At 41.3% G+C, this 23,672-nt stretch overlaps 1 protein-coding gene across 6 annotated transcripts in view; it reads left to right on the top strand.

Annotated features, from left to right (window-relative positions):
• ARHGEF10 (Rho guanine nucleotide exchange factor 10) overlaps nucleotides 1–23,672 on the top strand; it is a 97,503-nt gene that overhangs the window by 62,544 nt on the left and 11,287 nt on the right. For all 6 annotated transcript variants that reach the window (XM_079969649.1, XM_079969652.1, XM_079969653.1 and 3 more), the window contains 7 exons: nucleotides 268–368; nucleotides 2,378–2,499; nucleotides 3,569–3,655; nucleotides 5,254–5,477; nucleotides 5,909–6,066; nucleotides 9,389–9,531; nucleotides 18,902–19,076. In XM_079969649.1, coding sequence (XP_079825775.1) covers nucleotides 268–368; nucleotides 2,378–2,499; nucleotides 3,569–3,655; nucleotides 5,254–5,477; nucleotides 5,909–6,066; nucleotides 9,389–9,531; nucleotides 18,902–19,076 — 1,010 coding nt within the window. The remainder of the gene's footprint in view (nucleotides 1–267; nucleotides 369–2,377; nucleotides 2,500–3,568; nucleotides 3,656–5,253; nucleotides 5,478–5,908; nucleotides 6,067–9,388; nucleotides 9,532–18,901; nucleotides 19,077–23,672) is intronic.

Genomic DNA, 23,672 nt, shown 5'->3' on the forward strand with positions numbered 1-23,672 from the left:
GCATGTTCTTCATGTCATCCATGTGACTTTGTCCTCATCCAAATGGCAGCCTGCACTCCCCTCTCCCACCCATTTAATTCCAATTTTCCCGATCTGCGAGCAATGGGGTAATGTTGAGAAAAGGTCCAACATAAAATTTCAAGTTACTCAACTGTGAGAATTTAGTTCATGTGACACTTATAACCTAGAAAGCCTTGTTTTCTTTCCACCAAGAGAATGGGTTGAAGCCCTTAGTTGTTGCTTTCTTTTTCTTTCCCCCCCTAACAGATCAGGACGGCCTACTTTCTTTACAGCGGTGTTCAATACATTCACACCTGCCATCAAACAATCTTGGATCAATAATTTACAAATGGCTAAACTTGCTCTTGGTAAGATTTAGTTTTAGCATGCTCCAAGCAGCTTTATAATAAATAGTATATGTATATTGGCTTCTGGTTAACTCCCAAATTAATATTTGCTAGAAGGTGGTAATTTGTGTCTTTTGAACTAGATATATATGCCCCTCTCCCCACATGTGCATGCACACAAACACACACACAGAATTTTATGATTTCCACCAATTGTTCCCAATAGAAGGAAAATAAGCCATGCCAGGTCCAGGGCTTGGGTAGTTTGTCCCCCTTTCTGAGGACATGGTGGATGAACAGAAGAGTGGCTCCCCTTTGCCTTGGCCTATATTGTTAAGGCAAGGGCTTTGGAGGTTGCCATGGCAACTTTGAGGCCTTCACAAGCCTGAATCTGCCTCCCTTCTACCCTCAGGAAGGGAGATCTGAAACCTATGATATCTTGATATCTTGCCATGAACCACAGGATTTCAGCCCAAGTATTTTACCTTTTTAATGATTTTAATGCATTCAAATTGTCACGCTCTACAAACTTAACCCAGAGGTGATGTAGATTTTAGCCAAATACACATATGAAGCTAAAGATGACTGGAAAGTGGCTATGGCATTATTATTATTATTATTATTATTATTATTATTATTATTATTATTTTACTAGTGAACTGCAACACTTTTGTAATTCAATCCACCAATTCTTTTTAATTTTCCATGGCGTGGGGGTAGTTATATGTTATATGTGATCGTGCATGCTTCCTCACTAACACAAGGCTAACCAGTCATTCTGTATTTGATAATTTCTGCCCATTTAACTCCCACTGGTTGGACTCTCTGGCTTAAGAGGTTTCTGAAAATATCTCCTGGTACCCTTGCTTACCCTTTAAACCAAGAGGTGAGGGACATGTAGCTTCCTCCAGACAAAGCTGAGTGATGAATCCCATCATCCCTGACGATGCCCATTGGCCATGTTAGCCTTCACTCCCATCAGCCCTGACCAGCAATTTCTGGAAGGCTACAGCTTCCCTACCCCTATTAAAAACCCTTTGTGATTTGGATAACTAATGTCACCCTAATGAAACAATGCAACCTGGGACATTCCACCATGTTTATCTCAGCATTCGGGACCTCCTGTGTGTCAGTATGTGTAAATCATTTTTTTTAAAAAACAAAACCCTAATAGTTAAAACAAAATAAAAAAATTCCTTCCAGTAGCACCTTAAAGACCAACTAAGTTAGTACTTGGTATGAGCTTCCGTGTGCATGCACACTTCTTCAGATACACTGTGTATGCCATCAAATGCCAACAGTGTCCTTCAGCTCTCTATATTGGACAAACAGGCCAAACCTTACGCCAAAGAATAAACGGACATAAATCCGACATCAGGAACCACAAGACAGAGAAACCAGTAGGAGAACACTTCAATCTCCCAGGACATTCTATACAAGATCTCAAAGTAGCTGTTCTATTACAAAGGAATTTCAGAAATAGACTGGAAAGAGAAGCTGCTGAATTGCAACTTATTACCAAGCTTAAAACCATGGAGAGACCTGGTCTGAACAAAAACATTGGATTCTTATCTCATTATACATGACAAAGCCATTTTTCACCTTCTCACCCCTTGCTTTTTCCTGTAAGACCTATTGCAGTTGTTAAGAGTCGTCAACAGGCTCATCACAGCTATCTGCCAATCACCCAATCCCACCACCCTTCTGAGTAATACCCCTCCCCACCTTCTCACTATATAGAAGGGTCTGGTGACTTCTGTTTCAGTGTATCTGAAGAAGTGTGCATGCACACGAAAGCTCATACCAAGTACTAACTTAGTTGGTCTTTAAGGTGCTACTGGAAGGAATTTTTTTATTTTGTTTTGACTATGGCAGACCAACACGGCTACCTATCTGTAACTAAAACCCTAATAGGTTTGTTTATCACCTTGTCCATAGACATTGGTTTTAGAAAAGCTTTACATACCAGACTAGTTTACTAAATAAAAAGGCGTTGATTTCCCCCCCCCCACCTTGTTTTGCCATTATAGCTGAGGAGAATCTGCTAGGCTGGTTCTGCATAGATGATGATGGGAATCAGATAAAAAAAGAGAAGCATCCACTGCTTGTGAAGCACATGCCTGTGATGATGGCCAAACAACAGGAGTTTAAGGTGAGTCATCTTTGTTTGCTAAGGAGATACTATGTTGACTGAAGCATCCATAGGCATGATCTGCCTTTTGCTTCTATGGATATGGGCTAACATGTTTCTCACTGAGGTGAAGCGAAAATAGCTTAGTTGAATTACCATGTGACATGTTCCATTTCTGAGCCAACCTAATGTTGTAGCATTTATATGCCAAGAGCTTATGCCTCTTAATTCTCACTCATTTACTCTTCTGTGTACGTTGCTCCTGTCTGTAACGATAACTATTTTAAAGTCAGCTGACATAGATATTTGAAAAAGAAGAAATATGGACCACACTTAAAAGAAATCCAAGGCTGTTTTTGGACAGCACTTTATGCCGTTATCGTGACATTTCTACATTTTATATTATCTTTCATATGACATAAAAGCCAATTCTGGAAAACTAGTGGAAGTTTAGCTCTCATTTCCATGTTATATCAGAAAAAAAATCTGTTTGCAACCCTATAAACCTAAAAGGTCACAGAAAGTTTGCATTATAACTTCCCATGAGGAAATTTTAGATGGTATTTGAGCATGCAGTTCTTACCCAACCATTTAAAATTTAAGTGTGACATGGTGGTATATTGATGAAAAGGGCACTGTTCCATAATGCAGCAGGCAACACAGTGTAAAAGGAAGATTAACATCTGAGATAGAAGCATTGGCATTATAATCAGGAAAAGGAACACGATAATCCCCATGTCTGAATGCACCCCAGCTAATTTTAAGCCACCTCTGCTGATTCTTGCAGGTTATTTTAGAATGTTGTATTATTTTATTGTTGTTAGCTGCCCTGAGCCCAGCTTTGGCTGGGGAGGGCGGGATATAAACAAAAAATTATTATTATTATTATTATTATTATTATTATTATTATTATTATGTTCAAGTATCTTGAATGCTAAATGGGCCATGTCACATACAAATAAAATGTATTGTTCTACTGCTCTGCAAGAAGCCCATTGCATTGATGTGCTGCTGCCACCAAATTTTAGACTTATTTTGACACTAAGAAGACTAGGTGACTTGCACTAACAAATTTTTAATGTGTTTTAAGGTGGAATGTGCTGCTTACAATCCTGAACCATACTCAGGGGAGGAAACTGATCCAGATTCTCTCGCTGCAGAGCATGGTTTTCTGTGGGTAAGTTCTTGAAAGGCCCAATGATGGGGGTGGGGGGTGGGGGGGAACAGGAATATTTGTTTATTTCAGTAGTTATGCCAGGTTTTGTAACTAAGGAAGTTGATCATAATTAGGCCAAGCTAGATGAGACGCTGCAAGTTTATTGATCAAATCTTCTGCTTTTTTAAGATCAAAGCAGTCGTGGAAAGAAGGATTAGCCTGTGAATTAGCTGGAGGAAGAGTTGTTTGATCCTGTTTGCCTGGGCTATTTTCCTGATTAACACACAAACACCAGATTTTTTTCTTGGTCCTGTGAGGCAGATCATACTATAAGTTTTCACCTTGAGGAACAAGGCTGGGGGAAATGGCATAAGGTGGGAAAGTTTTAAAAACCCGCTCCACCAGTCTAATTTTTATCTCTCCCACATACACCACTGCTGCTTTAAACTGAAAAAAGAAGCCTGTGGTTTTTCAGCATCTTCTTGTCTACCTAACTTGCTAATTAACAGCTCAAGAAAACATTTAGTTTTTGGGTTTTCTGGCTCTTCTAAACTGTGGCAGCAGAGGGGCTTATGGCCTTGAGGAGCAGTGAATTCATGCAAGCCTCCATTTACTCTCAAAACTTTGTCCTCCAAAGTTTGTTCAAGTTTGAGCTTTTGGTGACTGGAAGAACTGAAGAGGAGCAACTTTCCAAAGCAGAAATGATCATGGGCACATGTCTTGGTCATTCAGTATGTATTTGTATGTTTTGGTAGGAAGATGCTTAAGGTACTGCTCTCAAAACCTGCTCATCCTTAGTGCTGTTTATTTGCAGTGACTAGAGATGGAGGAGAAATTTGGTTCAGTACACCAAATTTGTGCTTTCTGAAACGGTATGCAAACTGAAAACACAGCTATCCTTCGAAATTCTCACTACTCTGAATTTTGCAATTCTGTTCTCCAGCTACAATTTACAAAATTGCACATATTAGGGATAAATTTGCATTAAAATGAAGATAGTGAAAATAACATACAAGTATGCATTATATTAGGGGAAGTCACTTGAAACAATGTGCACATTAGAAAAAACTGCATGTGAAATGTGGTGGAAGAAATTTGCACTAAAATGCTGATGATTTTCCTTGATGGCTTTTTTAAAATAAATAAACAAATCTGCAGATTACTGCAAAATGTGGAGAACTGAATTTAAGATGAAAAAATGAGAACCGAAACTGCCAGATCCTTTCATCCCTAGCAGTGACTTATAGCCAACATAACTTATAATAAAATTATTTTTTAGATACAGAGACTTAAAAAAATAAAGGTTCTAAGTATCACTCAGGGCAGATTTATTTGTACAAACAAGATCTTAAAAGCCATATAGCACCCTTCAAGAACAACTGCAACAGACAATCTCAGCTCCCAATTCATCTGTTATGAATAAAACTGAATTCCCCCTTCCTGTCCTGAGTATTTTCTTTCTTTCTCTCTCTCTCTTAAAGCCTTGAGTTGCCAGAAAAGCTTCATTTCACTGCTGAAACCTTGACGAAGCTTTCTTTAATTAGTTTCGCCCTGCATGCATTTTTTGTTAACAGGGATCTTGCTTACAAAAGTACAATCATCTTTTCTTCCAAATTCAGATTGGCAGTTGTACTAACCAAATGGGCCAAATTGCCATCGTATCATTCCAAAACTCCAGTCCAAAAGTTATTGAATGTTTCAATGTGGAATCGCGGATTCTCTGCATGGTCTACATTCCAGAAGACGAGAAACGTAAAGAATCAAATATGCCTTCCGAGCCAGAAGATACGCTGACGAAGCCCTCCAGTGTGCCTACCATTTGCCTTGGCATGGAAGAAGGAAGGTGGTTTTCAATGTTTTCAGTTCATTGAGTTGCATGCTTTATTTAATGTCATATTGTCTTACAGTAGAAGATGTGTGTGTGTAGTTTGTGTTGTGTTTTGACTAATCTAAAGCCAAATGGCGTATTATAAAATTCACCAGCCTGCCTTGCTCTATGTCACTATAGTCTGTTCATCTTGTAACATCTAATATAAACAACATGAGGCATGAGACTGTTGCACTGTTTTCCTGCTCACAAATGGCATGAAGTAGGATGGGGAGATGCATAGCCCAGTTGTGTCACGTCACATATTTATATTAGATGTCTAGTTTTGCTGTGCAATACATTTTTCTTTTTATTTCTCTAAGAGTTGCCAGGATACCTTAAAAATGAATATAAACCTGTATTAAAGCATGCTTTCTCCCCCACCCCCACCCTTTGCTTCTTAATAGCATCTCTGTTTACAAAAGTAGCCAAGGCTCAAAGAAGGTGCGACTTCAACATTTCTTTGCTCCTGAGAAATCAACCGTCATGAGCCTCGTGTACAAGACTCACCATTTGTTTGCTGGCCTTGTCAATGGTAACATTGCCATCTACACAAAGCTGGAAGGTACAGAAATGATATATAACGCCTTGAATGCCTTTGGAATCTTTTGCCAAAATCAGGATTTCATAGTTTTGTTTTTCCTTTTGCTAAATATGTACTTGGAGCAATTTGAGCTGTCATTAAAAATAAAAATAAATAAAAATAGGTGTTTGGCTAACAGCAGATTGGATTGCTGTGATGTGCTAGAACCTCTGAGTGGTTTGTCAATTGCTGCCACATATTCTTCCTTCTGTTAAGGAACGAGAAGAGAGGCTGTTGCTGGATGGCAGGAGGAGGTAGTAGTAGCGGGAGCAAAGGATCGGCAAAGTGACCTGCGATGGTCCTTTCCTTGCCTGTTCTCTTGGCTTGCTTACCCTGCACTGCCACTGCCACCCTGCTTTTTATGCCTTAATACTGGAAAGGAAGCACCCCACAGCCGAGCATCAGGGCCGAATTTAGGTTTGATGAGGCCCTAAGCTGCTGAAGATAATGGGGCCCTTTATATGTCCAGCTGTCCTTTGTCAACAACACATTGTCTCTGTTTTTCGTGTTGAATATATGCTATATGGTAATTTATGGACCTAATAGATATCGAAAACCATTTGCACATGCAGAATGTAGGCAACCTGTATATAGAAATGAGCAAACCAGTGATATTTTACTTACATCACAGGAGCCTACACAACACGAAACACTGTTGCTGTATGTAGGTTTCATTTATTTTTTTATCTTATATTTTGGAAATGTACATCCTGGGGTTTTTTCCCCTTTAAATTTTCTGGGGGCCCCCAAGAGAGTGGGGCCCTGAGCTATAGCTTGTTTTGCTTATACATAATTCTGGCACTGCCCAGCATCAAATATAAAAGTTATGGCTGTAGAGTGCTCCATTGTCCAACAGGAAGAGTTGGCAGCAATAGAACTGCTGGCCTCTGGCTGTAGCACATGCCCTAGAATGATTTGCTGGAGTGCTACAGCTATGCATATATTAAGCAGAGAGCTCAAAGTGCACCCCTTGCAGTGGCAGCCTCTCTTTAATATTTGTAGGCCTCTCTAACTTAGGCTGCTCTCTCTTAATTTAAAATCTGCTGTGATTATGGCACTTCTCTGTACCCAATAAAAAAGCATGCCCAGTCATATCAAGGTCCCGTTCCTCCCAGCAAGCATTTGTTTTCTTTCCCTTTTTGTAACCATGATCTTCGTACAAAGCTGTTTTTCCAGTGATCCATTTTTGAAGTGCTGACCTATTTCGCTGGACATATAAATCAAGGCTAAAGAGTAATAGGACAGAGAATTTGAACCAGTAATGATTGGCACAAGTTGTTTATTAACAGGGAATCCGGAATGTACCACTTGAATAGTAAAACTTGAACTGTTCATTCAATTCGGCAAGAGTTCATGGTGTTGCAAATATAAATGAGGTAGAAAATGAAATGAAGCTACTTTGTTGGGTATATAATGTAGGGTAGTGTTCTTTCTTGAAAAACTATAGAGGAATCTGTGCGATTATGCTGTATGATCATCTGTTTTTATGTTTCATGAAGAAATAATCTATCTGGGCTTTAGCCAAACATTCTCTCTGCCCAACTATCTTGACAAGAACAAGCAAGAAATCTTCCATGTTCAATGCAGAAATTATGCTTTTTATGCCACTGACACTCAGAAGTTAAGTCTAAAAGTAAAGGGGCCCCTATGTTTGATACTGGAGTATTGATCCCACCATTTTTCTAAAGCCCTGCTTCTGTTCATCAAAGGCTTTGGCACTCAACATAGGGAGGAAATTCTGCCCTAAGTGGAAAAATTAAATCTATGGAACCTTTTCAAAAGCAAACATTTTCTTTCATTGAAATCTCATTTTATATACCAAAAAAAAAAAAAAAAAAATTCCAGCACAGAGTTTTCTAGGATGTTCCTACTAAAGGGTTATGATCCCAAAAAGTGTAGATGAGAACACATGCAGCCAAACATCCTTTGATAACTTTGATTAAAGTTAAGCAGCTAAGCCTATTCAAGAGACAAGTCGCTAAATAGTGGATTGTTTCTTCTGTAGTGGGAACTTAGTGAAAAGCTCGTGGAAAGTTTTAGCTATACAACTGCTTCATAGGTGAAAACACAAGTCAGTTCCAACCATGGGTGCATGTTTTAAATCTCACTGCCCTGGCATTTAAAAAAATGTGGTCAGTAGTCACTATTCATGACAATGTGATGTACCAATGTTTATGCTTCATTGCACAACTCAATTAACAAGCCCTATTTGTGTGGTTGTTTTGGCAGTTCCTTTGAAACACCAGTGGTGGAGCTTGTGAGGAAAAGAGGGAAGCTATCAAACCAAAAGATGAATGTTAGTTTTAGCTAAATCAAAGCAGAAGCGAGGCAAACTGGCAAGGGAACGGGACGCATCATATTTAATTAAACCGAGTATATGACAAAAAAATCATGAATGAATGTCAAAGAATTAACCTATATATTATTTGAGCCCCTTTTTTTCCCTTGCCAGCTGTGAGTGTTTCGCAAAAAGAGCTGCCAAATGTTCAAAGGAAGGAAGGCCAATTAGTGGAGCAGTGCCATTCTCTAGAAAACCGAACATTAGGATTAGAGCACAGCAACAACTTGGGTATTTTCTTGTAATGCAAAGGCCCATCTTTCTTCCACCCCTAGTGATTTCCGGGAGGAAATGCTCTCATGTTGCTTTCATCTTGATGTGCGTCCTACAATAGACCTTTCCCCCCCAGAATTCAAAGACCAGTATTGCAGTGGTTCCCAAACTCCACCCCGCTGTTGGGTGCAGTTGAAAACTGCTGAGAGTCTTAGCGAACCACTTAATAATGATCTTTTCGGCCTGTTGTACCAATTGCAGTGTGTTGTATGTAGACCACTGTTGAGAGGATTATAACACAGCTGGTTTGCATGCAAATGGTTCAATCCTCAGCATCTCCCAAGTATGGGGGGAGAGATTGTCTGCTTGAAACCCTGGAGAGCCACTGCCAGTAGTCCAGACAATGTTAAGCTAGATGAAGCAATGATCTGACTTAGCATAAGGGAGCTTCCTGTGTTCCTTGCATGGTATTGCCATTGTTGTCTGTGGCTCGATGCCTTCGAGTTTTTGGTTTTTTTCCCCTCCTGCCCAGCTGTGCTCTTTGGTCAAAGAGGTTTTTGAAGCAGTACAAAAACCTCACAAAACTCGTTTGAATAGAGGCTACAGCAGGACAGGGGGAAAGAAAAGAATAGAATGCATTCTGGGCAAGGAGGACTGCATCATATTAGATATGAAAATAGATTGTCTCATGATCTCCCTGGGCATCCATTGACAGCCGTTTTTGTCTCTCTCTCTTGTCTCTTCTTGCTAAAGATGGAAGTTGGAACTCAGAACCCCAGAAAGTAGTCAAGTTGGGTGTCCTTCCAGTAAGAAGTCTCCTTGTCATGGAAGAAACCATCTGGGCTGCTTCTGGCGGACAAATTTTTATAATCAGTACCGAAACTCATACTGTAGAGGTAAAAAAAACAAAGCAAAACCCTTCCAATTATGCCTTTTTTTTAAAAAAAAAAATGTTTCATATAGCCCTGTTTTCTACATGAACTGTGTACATTTCATTTCAGGTCAGCTTAACACCTGCAGAAAATATGGCGATCTGGTTTGTTCTCAGCTCATCATAGCTCAGGCTATAAATGAGTCATTGCGCTTTAAGGGTGTCCAAGCAGAAAGCTTATTATTCTTGCTTTTCCTCCTGACAACAGTATAAACACTTAGGGAACAGAGACATGAACCACCCATGATTAAAGTACAGCTCCCATGTCTATCCTTCTTTGAATTTTGCACTTCTCACCTGCTGAGTGTGGATGAAGCACTAGCCATTAGCTTTTTGTTAGTGGCCGCTCCACAGTTTGTCACCTTTGTATTTGGTACCTCTGTTCTCTTTGCCAAACCATAGCCCTGCTTTGGAGAACTCACACTCTACCCCGGCCATCAGATACCTCAGGGCTTTTTTTAAAGCAAAGCTATGGCCTGTTTTTCAAACAACTTCAAATCCAGTAGAAGTCTCTACTCTTCCTCCCCCCTGACAGTTTTAGATACAGCTCTTTTGGCATTAAAACTACTTGACATGTGTATGCTGTCCCTTCTGTCTTAACATTAAAAAAATCAAGATTTAATCATACTTGCAGGGTGTTGGGAAGAACAGGACAATATTATTAATATACAAAGAGTATTGTGGCTAGAGGTCCAGAACCCAACTGTGGCCTCAGCCCAGCACTCTTGAGAATAGCGAAGAGAATTACATATTTTTCACTCTATAAGACGCACCCGACCATAAGACACACCTAGTTTTAGAGGAGGAGAACAAGGGGGAAAAAATATTCTCTCCCTCTCTGTGCAGCGCCTCTCCAGCAAAGAGAGAGGAGAAATGAAAAGGGCTCCGTTTCTCCTCCTGCTTCACTGAAGGGGTGCTGCACAGCTTTCCCACTCTGCGCAGCACCCCTTCAGCGAAGCAGGAGGAGAAACGGAGCCCCTTTCATTTCTCCTCCCTCTTTGCTGGAGAGGCGCTGCACAGAGAGGGAGTAAAGCGAAGTCAGAACAGCAAGAGGGATCGGTGCGCAGCAAAAGCAGCGATCCCTCTTGCTGTTCTGGTGCTGTTCTTGCTGCTAACCCTTTCCATTCACCAGACCACTTCAGGTGCCAGCATCCTTGCCTGATGCCAAAGCACCCATCAAACAAATATGGCACGCATTGCCCCTGACAACATGCACACCCAAGATCAATTGCCAGTTAATAATATTGACAAAAGACTGCCTTCCCGGTCTGCAGCTCAGCCACTCTCTGTCCATAATAAATGCTGCTTAATGTCTTTCTCACATGTTAAATATTTTCAAGGCAAAAGAACAAATCGAGATGCAGAGCCATCTCTGTGGCTTGCTACCCATTGTTCGTTCCTTGCTGTGCGTTTAGGACACTTGAAAGCCTCATCACAAGCTGAACGTAAATGAAGCTTTTTGGTCTAACCTCTCTTGGAAGCTGCATGCCAGTCTATAACATCATGGTTATAATGTGTGTGTCTATGTGTTTTATTTAGCAATTGCAGTTCTGGCCACCCTACCCCAACCCAGTATGTTGTAGCTCTCATAAAGGACTATCCTTGGCAAGAGAGGGAATCCTCATTTTTCTTTTCTGCAAACAAAGACACAGTAATTCAAATGAGCTTGCAAGGGTGGCTCATAGGAAAGCATGGACACAAATATTCTGGCTGGAGTAGGAAGAAGCAAGCCCAGCTGCCCTGAACATGATAACACTTTGCTGTTTCTTGGACAGGGCAAACATCCACCTCCATTTTTGTGATTGCTACAGAACCTTCACCAGTACCAGCTCCCAATGTCAGTCTAGAAGTTATGGTAGTGCCCTAGCCAGAACCGGAGTCCAGGACGTATTCCTAGATGTTGCTATGCAACCAGAGCAGTGCATAGAATTAGGGTGCTACTACTGTTGCTTTAGGGGATGCAGGTGGCACTGTAGGTTAAACCACAGAGCCTAGGACTTGCTGATCAGAAGGTCGGCGGTTCAAATCCCTGCGACAGGGTGAGCTCCCGTTGCTCGGTCCCTGCTCCTGCCAACCTAGCAGTTCGAAAGCACGTCAAAGTGTAAGTAGATAAATAGGTACCACTCCGGTGGGAAGGTAAACGGCGTTTCCGTGCGCTGCTCTGGTTCGCCAGAAGCGGCTTTGTCAAGCTGGCCACATGACCTGGAAGCTGTACGCCGGCTCCCTCGGCCAATAAAGCGAGATTAGCACCGCAACCCCAGGGTCGGTCATGAATGGACCTAATGGTCAGGGGTCCCTTTACCTTTACCTTTACTGTTGCTTTATTGAAATTCCATCAATTGTGAAGTGTTTGCCCTTACAAAAGATGATGATGGTGATATAATAATAATAATACTATTAATAATAATAATAATAATTATACCCCGCCCATCTGGCTGGGTTTCCCCAGCCACTCTAGGGGGCTCCCAACAGAATATTAAAAACACGATAAAACATCAAACATTAAAAAATTCCCTTCAGATGTCTTCTAAAAGTCAAATAGTTGTTTATGTCCTTGACATCTGATGGGAGGGCGTTCCACAGGGCGGGCACTGCCACCAAGAAGGCCCTCTGCCTGGTTCCCTGCAACCTCACTTCTTGCAGTGGGCAATCGCCAGAAGGCCCTCAGAGCTGGACCTCAGTGTCTGGGCTGAACGAGGGGGGTGGAGCCTCTCCTTCAGGTATACTGGGCTGAGGCCATTTAGGGCTTTAAAGGTCAGCACCAACACTTTGAATTGTGTTCAGAAACATACTGGGAGCCAATGAAGGTCTTTCAGGACGGGTGTTATATGTTCTCGACGGCCACTCCCAGTCACCAGGCTAGCTGCCGCAAAAGAGAGTTGCTTACCGTATTTTTCGCTCTATAACACGCACCAGACCATAACACGCACATAGTTTTTAGAGGAGGAAAACAAGAAAAAAAATATTCTAAACGAAATAGTGGATATATGATTTTTGCGGTTCATGCTGTGGCCACAGACATGTGATCTGACAGTGAGTTTGGAGTAGCCCAATGATAAAATCCTGAGGATCCATGTGGATCCATGCTTTGTAACCACGGAGGAGGGAAGGAAGGGGAACCATGGATTCTCTGCCCACGACTGCAGCAGATCCCCCCCGCCACCCGCAGGCATTCGCTCCATAACACGCACAGACATTTCCCCTTACTTTCTAGGAGGAAAAAAGTGAGTGTTATGGTGCAAAAAATACGGTAATAACTAGCGGATTTCACAAAAGCATCATTGGGTTTTAGGGTGCCTTTGATTACTTGCCTCTCATGCATGTTTGGCAAGGCTGCTTTCCAGCTTAACAAGCTGCTACTTTAGAATTGTCTCTGGTCCCATCTCATAGGTGTCTGGTGCACAGAAAGCTCAGTGTTCGTGAAACGGATCTTCCTTTCAGTGTTCAGGGGGAGAAAAGTGCCTCGGCGGAGATGTAAAACAATCCTACTGTTCAGTGTTTTTTGTGTGGATGAAATACATGACAACTTCATTTTAAAAACAAACAAAGCCATCTGAAACGCTCTAGATAAACAAGAAATACCCTGTGTTCCTTGGTAGGCTGCCTAAATGCTGCTCTTTCTCTCTTTCTCCTGAGTAGTTAAAAGTCAGTCACTTCTCCTGAACAATGGTGCCCATTATACAGAACTTGCTATGCCTGAGAAAGCACAGTTCAGTTTTTGGCACAGCTCTTTGGGCCTGAATCACAAAAGAGTTTGTACTGGGTGTAAGTGTGTGTGTGTGTGTGGGAGAGAGAGAGAGAGAGAGAGAGAGAGAGAGAGAGAGAGAGAGATGCAAACTATGTGATGTGCTGTTGTAACAGTGGTGGGCCATCGCAGGCACCACTATGTTGAAAGATTTGGCTGTGACTCCAAAAAATGTGTGATGGAGATCTAGCGTTGCCATAGAGTTGCAGCTTGAGAAAAGAAATACAGGCCTCCTTTGGAGAGGAGGAAATTGAAGATGCAATGGCTTGCTGAGGCCACCGAAAGAATGCTAGGGTGGATTCATTTTGCTGAGAGTAGCAACAACTGCAATGCATTTTATTTTTCCCCCATTAGAGAAATGGGAAAATGGTTGGAGGGCAATTGCTAGACATGTGCATGTTCTCTTCTTTCTCTTCTGGAAGAGGACCATCAGTAGAGCATGAGACTCATAATCTCAATCTCAGGGTAGTGGATTCGAGCCCCATGCTTGGCAAAAGATTTGTGCAATACAAGGGACTGGGCTGAGTAGCTCTCGGGATCTCTCCCAGATCTACGATTCTACGAATCCCAATGGGTAGCAAACCATAGTACAGTGGTACCTTGGTTTACAACCATAATCCATTCCGGAGGTTCGGTTGTAAACCAAAACAGGTTGTAACCCAAGGCGCGCTTTCGCCAATGGGGCCTTCAAAAAAAATTGGTCGTAATCCAAAAAAAGGGACACGCACTTCCGGGTTTGACGTGGTTGTAATTCAGAACCAAACAGTTGCAAACCAAGGTACCACTGTACTGAATTGCACTTTTTGTTGTTTCTCCCCTGGCAGAGGAAACAGTAGGGCACTATGGTAGCTTTGGGTGTCTTTGCTTTGAAAAGAGAAAGAGAGCGCAACTTCACACGCAGAAGTAATGGCAAAATGGAAGAGAGAGAGAGACTGGGAAGAGGTTGGGTGACTGACATTAATTTGCAAGGCTGGCGTTCAAGGGGATACCCATTGTTTCTCCAATCAGAGTGCTTTTGGCACAGCTTCTGGTTAGTTGCTGGTTTTTTTTGTTTTGTTTTGTTTTTGTTTTTAAATGACTACTATTTGGTAATTTAGTAATGATACTCTTTTGATATAAATCCTGGAAACTGGTACCAACTGAGAGATGGTGTTCAGCACTGTGTCTTTCTGCCTTAGTAGCACTATTTGTTGATGTGCATGTGCTATTTTTTATGTTGTACTATGAATCCTAACCAATTTGTCAGAAGCCCCCACCCAGCAACAGGGGATTCCTAGATAAAGTAACAGCTGGCTTCCTTTTCCCACCTTCAGTCCGAGTCAAGTGCTGGGTTGAGTGTCTTATTCTGCAGCAGGGTCAAAGGGAAGAGAACTTCGATTGTGAGGGCAGGGTCGGAGGGAATGGGTTGTGCTTTATACCAGGTATCATTCTTATAATAACTCCAAACTTGTAACACAAATATCCTTTGGGAACTATGGCATCCATCCCCAATTAATCATTCCCTAATTAAGAAGGATAAAATTACGTGAACGCATTCCAGCGGGTGGGTGAGATAAGAGACTACACTAGCCACCAAACATAAGAAAGAAAATGTCTACAATTCTAGTCCCATTCCTGATTTTTAGGACATAGAATGGGGAGGGGGAGGGCTTTCTACCTATTCTTTTTCCTGATAAAGTATTCTAAGCTCTTGTCATGAATGGAAGCAAAATGCAAACTTTCTCAGCTCTGTAAATTATTACCTCTTTAGTCCCAACCCACACCTGAGAATAAAAATCACTTATTCTCCCTCTACCCTTAATCATTTTGCTAGGGCAATTCTTGCCCCTTTCAGTAGGCAATACAATACGATACGATAATCTTTATTGTCATTGTCCCATACAGAACAACGAAATTGAAAAATCTACATAAGACATTCAAAAACCAACAAGCCTGCTATCCCAGCTATCCCAACCTGGTTAGCCCCCTAAAAACTCTGTGATACCCCATTTTTTAATACAATATAATCCCATAGAGACTCCTTACACTGCGCTTAAAACCAAAATTGCATTTGGATAGAAACTGTTTCTCAGGTGTCTAGTCCTAGTCTTTGTAACCCTTCTTCCAGAAGGCAGAAGCTGAAAGAGATCATTTCCGGGGTGCACACTATCCTGTGCTATCTCTGCAGCTTTTTATGGCACTTGGAAGCATAGATTTGATCCAAGGTCTCTTAAGCCATTGTGAACCTCTGATACTTTCCATTGCAGATATATCAGTGCTTGTGCAACTATAGGGTTTCCACAAGGGCATGGGACTATACAGAAAGTGCTCCCCTCCCCGTTAAACTGTGAAGATGAAGGAAGTGTAGCTCTGTAGATCAGGGGTGACAAACCTCTTCTGGTTGCTGGACCTTATATTCCCACCCCTGCTGGGCCAGATTTTCCCTCCCTGTCAATCGCCTGACATCACTATGACATTAGGTGATGCTGTGCTTTGAAGTCCCCCATCGTCAGGACTTTAAAGCTCAGTACAGGACTGTTTGAAAGCCCATTTGTTGGGATTCAAAGTGCGACTTGAGAGGTTCTGAGCTCCCTGTTCCAGTGATTGCACAGACAGGTTTTGGGTCACAGCCTTTGTATGTTACAGCTTCTTGCAAGTAATAAAATGTATATAGCCAGAAAAAAACACCAGACTTTCATGTGTTAGGAATACAGTGTCAGTATAGGGATGAATATAGTCTTTTGTTTCTTTGTTTTTACATGCAACTAAATATGTATTAGTGTCACAGTAGAATCAACTACTACTCCAACATTTCTCCAATGAAAATAGGGACATCCCATTCCATGATAATTTTACTATTTATACCTCACACACTGGGTTGCCCCAACCACTCTGGGCAGCTTCCAACATATATAAAAACATAATAAAAACATGTTTTAAAATTTCCCTATACAGGATTGCCTTCAGGCAGCTCAGGGGTCAGATAATTTCATCCCCTCCAACATTTCTCCAATGAAAATAGGGACATCCTAAGGAATAGTGGGGCATTCCAGGTTCATATTAGAAACCAGGATGGCTTCTCTAAATCAGGGATGTCCCTGGAAAATATAGACACTTGGAGGGTCTGCTGCTGTCATTTGCTTTGTGAGATAACCCTTGAGGGCCAATATACAGTAGAATATTCCCACAGTTATCTGCCTCAGAGATACTGTGAGGTAGGAATGCATTAAACCTGTTTTGCAGCAGTTGTACTAGCTGCCTGTCAGCTTCTGGGCCACATAGAAACATACACACACCTTGGAGACCCATGTTCTCTGTATGAACAATCACTGTTTAACTGACGGTCTTGCTCTGCAACAGGAGGCCACCAGGTGCAAGGAACAGGGCTTAGCTCTACAGCATTGGAGCAATAACAGTAATCTTCTTGGTGAGCCCACAGCTGCTTCCTTCTGCGTACAATATAAAATCTTCCCATTTCTAAAGGCACTTGACTGTTGAGTTTTAATTCTTCGATTTGCATTTGCAGGTTTTTCATTGTTTATTTTGTGTTAATACGTTTTATCTTGAGTTAATGTTTTGAAGGAATCTGCTCTGAGTATAGGAAAAGTACATTGCACCCTTTAAAATAAATGCATTTTCAATGCCTACATTCAATGTCTACTTTCAGCTGCTTTCATAGTTAGTGTTTTGTGTGTATACTTTTGAGTTTGTCAGTACTTATTTCTCAGTAGACACGCGTAGGGAAAGCACTGTAAATAGCACTGAGTTCAGTGGGACTTCCAAGTTTGTAAGATTGCAGATTTAATGTGTTAGCATAAACAGCCTACTTGGCTTTGCGTTTTATTTATGCGTTCCCATTTTATTTTGATCAGTTTCACGGCTGTTACTTTTTAAAAACCTATGAAGCACAGCATGCATGGGATATAAAACTTTTAAATTAGTGTTGCATTTACTTGATTTCTCTTCTGAGTATTTTTATCTTCTTTTCAAAGAGGCACCTAGCAACTTCTTTTCTCCTCCTCCCACTGGAAAATCAGCTTTGAAATTACTAATATTCATAATGTTCTCTAATCTATCTTAATCATAAAGAAAGCAATAGTGCTGCATGGTGTCACATAATGATATGTATCACAGCAACCAATGATCCTCAAATAACCCACTTTGAAAGATTTGATTTATTCCTAATATCATTTGTATCTTTTCCTGTACAGCTCAATTTTTCACCCACCTTTTAACACAGAGTTCAGTAAAAAAAAAAAAAAATGCTGTATACAATTGCCTTTTGTAACTTTAGATTTAAAAACAGAATATTTTGGTTCCTGACTGAACTGAACTTTCTCATGATTGATGTGAGTCAATTGATTTGACAAAATTAACACAGTCTTTCATGGCCATATATTCCCTCCCTCCCCTTCCCAGTCTTGTTCTTTCCTTGAGTAATGCCATCTGTTCCCATATATTTGAAGGAGAGGATTCAGAACTGTGTTTTTGCAGAATAATATAACTGGAACTGTCACAATTTATCCTTTTATCAAGAGGCATCTGCAGCATAAGCTATTTTGCTTATCTGAAGGAGTTCAGAATATCTTCAAACAGAACATATTACATGAAGATATTTGAACCGATATGTCAACATTCCTTGTCTAGGGTGAGCTGAAATCTGTGAAGTTTAATGGAACAAGGCTATTCTCCCTATAACTTGTTAAAATCCCTAGGGTGAACAGAGTTCTGATCCATCATTGTTCCAGGATTCTGTCATCCAGTTTGGTTCCACTCTGGTTAAATTTTGAGGAAATCTGGATTTTCGAATGCCAGAGTGAACAGCAGTCAGTTGTTGTGGGTGTAAAGGAGAAGACCTATTCTGTAAAGGCCCCATCGCTCTGGGACACATTACCAACTATTCTCTGACAAGACCCACTCCTTGAAGACCTACTTCTTTTTTCTTGATTACTCTTTTCCTTCTATTGTTGAGTTTGGTGATTGATATGTTCTGTGGGTTGTAGCTGTGTCGCTCAGCTGGTGGCAAGGCTTCTGCCAATCGAACAGGGAGGCAAGCGGTTTTTGGCACCCCTCTCAAATCTGCTGCCCCCTACTGCCCAAAAAATCCTGCTCGCAGGAGAAGATTGGAGGACCTTCCAGTGCATATTTAAGGAACTTGCAAAGACTCCAAGAAGAAGGAGAAGGTTTTGAAATTTGCTTCTCTTCCGGCTCTGCTGACAGTAGCCTTACCATCAACAGAGTGACACCTCAGGACACACCCTTGTATTTTGGAGTTGGGTGCTGTTGCTTTTCTTCTATAATAGGAACATCTGTATCCCAGTGTTAAAATACAGTTTCAATAAAATACAGCATTTGGAGTTTCCTGATCATCATGAATTTTCCATCCATACATGTATGTTGTGAGAACAAGAGAGTTTAATTCTTGACACAGCTTACAGTGGGTACCTGGTTTGGCCTAAGAAAACAACCAACCTTTAATTGTTTTCATTATGGTAACCTGCCCTGGAACCTTAGGGTGAAGAGCAGGCTAATCATCATCAATGACAACTGTAGATTGCAGATGTTTTTTGTTCTGCTATGTTATTTTGAGTTACTTCTGTCTATTACTCAGTGCCACTTTGAAGCCCATCAAGAGGAAGGGATGGTGATTTCTCATATGGCTGTCGCAGGAGTTGGGATCTGGATTGCCTTCACATCGGGATCTACGCTTCGCCTTTTCCACACCGAAACCCTTAAGCATCTCCAAGATGTGAATGTCGCTACCCTGGTTCACAATATGTTGTCAGGTACCAGCGTTATATACATTTATTTAAGGGTGTCCGCTTTGTTCAGGTTGTGGAACTTTTTGAGTGTTCCAGTGCTTCACAGGCATGTCAGCTAAATAGGAAATTTGCATAATCAAAATATGTAAGTCACAATAACTTTTTTTTGGGGGGAGGGGGTAAACATAATTGCATAGTATTCCAGCTTTCTGTCCATACAGTGGTACCTCGGGTTAAGAACTTAATTCATTTTGGAGGTCCGTTCTTAACCTGAAACTGTTCTTAACCTGAAGCACCACTTTAGCTAATGGGGCCTCTCGATGCCGCTGTGCCACCGCCGCTGCGCAATGTCCTCATCCTGAAGCAAAGTTCTTAACCCCGAGGTACTATTTCTGGGTTAGCGGAGTCTGTAACCTGAAGCGTCTGTAACCCGAGGTACCACTGTATCTTGCATAGCTTTAAAAAAAAAAAAAAAATTGTGCACAGCTTCAAAGTTGGCATTTGAAGATGAAAAGCCATTTTTTATGTCTGCCTGGACACTGTTATACTTGTTTTTAAGCAATTGCTTATATTTAAGATGTGCCTATAACTATGAAGGAAGCTGTAGAAGAAGTCACCCCAATATCTTTGCCCAAAATGTGGTTACTAAGCCCTTTAAGGTAAAGGTAAAGGATCCCTGGACAGTTAAGTCCAGCCAAATTCAACTTTGGGTTGCATTTCCGCTTTCAGGCTGAGGGAGCCAGTGTTTGTCCATAGACAGCTTTCCGGGTCATGTGGCCAGCATGACTAAACCGCTTCTGGCACAATGGAACATTGGGATGGAAGCCAGAGCGCACGGAAATGCTGTTTACCTTCCCAGCCACACCAGTACAGTGGTACCTCAGTTTAAGAACTTAATTCGTTCTGGAGGTCTGTTTCTTAACCTGAGGCACCACTTTAGCTAATGGGGCTTTCCGCTGCCGCTGCACCACTGCACGATTTCTGTTCTCATCCTGAAGCAAAGTTCTTAACCTGAGGTACTATTTCTGGGTTAGCGGAGTCTGTAACCTGAAGCGTCTGTAACCTGAAGCATCTGTAACCCGAGGTACCATTGTACCTATTTATCTGCTCGCACTGGCATGCTTTCGGACTGCTAGGTTGGCAGAAGCTGGGAGCAGAGCAACGGGAGCTCACTCCATCGCGGGGATTCTAACTGCCAACCTTCCAATCGGCAAGTTCAAGAGGCTCAGTGGTTTAAACCACAGTGCCACCCGCGTCCCTACTATGCCCTTATTTATGATTGTTAGATGGTTATGGCCCTTCCCCCTACCCCTTTTAGCAAAACTCAATCTTTAGGGGAATTTACATTCAGTTGTTCGTTAAATTCTAATTTGCACAGCTTGATTACAGTGAGAAGCCTGAAATTGGTTTATTTTTTGTTTTTATATTTAAGAGTATTTAATGTTGTTTTTAATAGGGTTGCTTGTTTAATTGCTTTTTTAATATTTCTATTTATATTGTGTGTTTTAGTTGTATCCATTTTAATTTATGTTGTGAGACACCCTGAGTCCTGCCATAGGATGAAGGTGGGAGATAAATAAATAGAATGACCTGGAAACAGACAGACATTTTCAAAGAAATTCCTGAGTGTGTCCTTTACCTGTAAACGTGAGAGTAGGTAGTAGGGAGTTGGGTGTGGATTTTGCTCTTAACTAGTCTCAAATATAGTAAAATATCCCTATCCACTGCCAGCCCTTCTGTCTCACCGACAGCTTTATTAGGTCCAAAATGCCCTGTGTTTTGAGTTTAATAAAGCTATGTTTGGGGTCCCCCCCAGTTTTTCTAATAGCCATGTCTAACTTTGTTTCATACTCACACATAAACTTGTCCAGAGTTCAGAAAGGGTTTCCATTCAGTTTTCTACCATTGTGGAAAAAGAATCAATGTTTTGTAGTGTTAGGGGCAAACTGTATTTCCCCCCCCCCTCCAACCTTCTATGCTTGGTAGTAACTATTTTGTGTGTTTTTAATGGAGGGAGAAAAAGCTAACTGGAAAATATTTAGTCTTAGTTGCAATTGCCATGGAAATAAAACAAGATGATGTAAACTGTGCTTTTCTGTTGAAGAGCTTGAGTTAATTATATATATGTGTGTGTGCCCTGGTGTCATTACCATAACATTCCAGCTGCTTTTATTTTATCTCAAGAATTTTTCTTCTCCTTAAAGTTTCAATAGAGTTCTTAGAATCGCGATTGATCCTTGAGACAAATGTGTTACACTTGAGAAAAGGAATCATTTTAACATTTAAAATGAGTACACTGGGTATCGCTTTTTTGCATCGGTGTTTATTGCTCTGTCAGGGATCCTATGTACATGATATTTTTGTACATATTTTATTTGCTAATGCTGAGTTATGACTGGGACTACTTTAGCAGAAGGTCAATTTCATAAAGCAACAGGATAATGATGTACATGTATGCACAAACACACAGAGAGTTTCATGCTGATAATGAAAGTGCGGAAGGAAAACTTCTGAGAATTAAATCCTTTTAAAGAATTTACAGAAAATATTTTGGGGGTGGGGGCACAAAACTGATGTCAGGATAAATCAATACTTTGAGTCAGAATGTAGCAACACTGTAAACCCAAAATAACCAGCTGGTGATTCCTTTTCATATTCTTTCCCTTTCACTTTAGACTATTTATATCTGAAATAATCATTGTGCCGTTAATGGGCTTGTTGGTTATAACTTACCTTGAGGAAAGGGGGCAAAGGAAGAAACGGGCTGAAAACAAGGCCTCTTAATTGTGCCCCTCCAGCTTTCTGAACTGAAATGGTTTTCCTGGTAGCACACCTTTTTTTTTAATTAAAAAAAAACACCTCCTATATTGCAGGTCGATATTCCATTTTTCTTTTATGGGTCCCACATCCCCTTATATTACGACCATCATATTAAAGTCTGCCTGAAAGGCTTCTAAATTAAAACTCTTGTTCCTTCAATACTCTCTTGCTGTACTGAACACCCAGAGGGGAGGGAAGCTGTTGCTAGGTAGCAGCAGGCGGGCACTGCTTGACATGCATGTGTCATGGACTGCACTTTAAAAATCCCTGCGCTAGAACAGTGCAGAAATCGGACCTCTCCTATAGCCTCATCTTGCAGGGATGGGGAGGAAAAAACCTACCCATCCTATTAACAGGCTAGTGTTATAAATGTATAATAATAATAATAATAATAATAATAATAATAATAATAATAATAATAATTTATTTATATCCCGCCCTCCCCAGCCGAAGCCGGGCTCAGGGCGGCTAACAACACTAAAGTAGTGCAACATTATAAAAACATTATAAAAATTAATTAAAATCAAAATTGATGGCAACCATAAACTAAAGTTTTGTAAAGATTGCCAAATGAGGGAGTCAGGCTGCGCCCTGACCAAAGGACTGGTGGAACAGCTCTGTCTTGCAGGCCCTGCGGAAAGATGTCAAGTCCTGCAGGGCCCTTGTCTCTTGTGACAGAGCATTCCACCAGGTTGGAGCCGTAGCCGAAAAAGCCCTGGCTCTAGTTGAGGCCAGCCTAACCTCTCTGTGGCCTGGGACCTTCAAGATGTTTTTATTGCTCACTTTGAGAAATAGATGGCTGCTATGTGTTGGAATGGTAAAATTTAGTGGTGATACTCATCTTTTTAGTTGTAGTCTGTATTAAAAAGCAGCAAGATTTGCCTCGATTCTTCCAAAGTGTTTAAACCACCTATAAAGGGGTACGGGGAAACCCTTTGCATTATTCTCTTCTGGGGGTCTTCATACCACTGGTGGGCATGTCTAGAAGCAAAAGTTGGAAGAGCAGTCAATGTGATTCTTGCCTTTTGTATACGAAACCTCATTCCTCCATAGGTTACTACACATCACCGCAGAAAACCCAGTTTTTCTGCCTGGACACTGAAGTCCAGTGCCAAGGGCCTTCTGGTGGTTCCCTCACTGTGAGAAGCGAAGTTACAGGGAATCAGGCAGAGGGCCTTTTTGGTAGTGGCTCCTGCCCTGTTGAACGCCTTCCCATCAGATGTCAAAGAAATAAACAACTATCTGACTTTTAGAAGACATCTGGCAGCCCTGTTTAGGCAGCCCTGTTTAGGGAAGCTTTTAATATTTGTTGAATTATTGTATTTCAATATATTTTGCTGGAAGCCATCCAGAGTGGCTGGGGAAACCCAGCCAGATGGGAGGGGTATAAATAAATTATTGTTGTTGTTGTTGTTGTTGTTGTTGTTGTTGTTGTTGTTTCATTCATTCAAACAAACAAACAAAAGCCATTAGTGCAGTTCAAGGCCATGCTCCAGCCAGGCAAAAACACTCCAGGAAGGGAACGAAGGAGAGCTGGTGAGGGCAGTGTGGTGTGTGGCCTGGGGAAGAGTCCCAAAAGCCAAGATGGAGAGGCCTTGTGCCTGGCACTCCTACTCCATAGGGGATGTTTGATAGGATTAAGAAGATCCAGCTTTGTATCTTTAGGTGAGAACCCATGTTAAAATAAACTTAGTCCTTCTGGTTTGGTCAGTAGTTTCTCCCTCTGAACGCTGAGAAGGGTCAATAATTCAAAACAGGTGCTTCGAAGTAATCTTAAGTACACGCGTTGCTCCTAATGTG

The sequence above is a fragment of the Podarcis cretensis genome (assembly GCF_951804945.1).
Source record: "Podarcis cretensis genome assembly, chromosome: 3".
Lineage (NCBI taxonomy): Eukaryota > Metazoa > Chordata > Lepidosauria > Squamata > Lacertidae > Podarcis > Podarcis cretensis.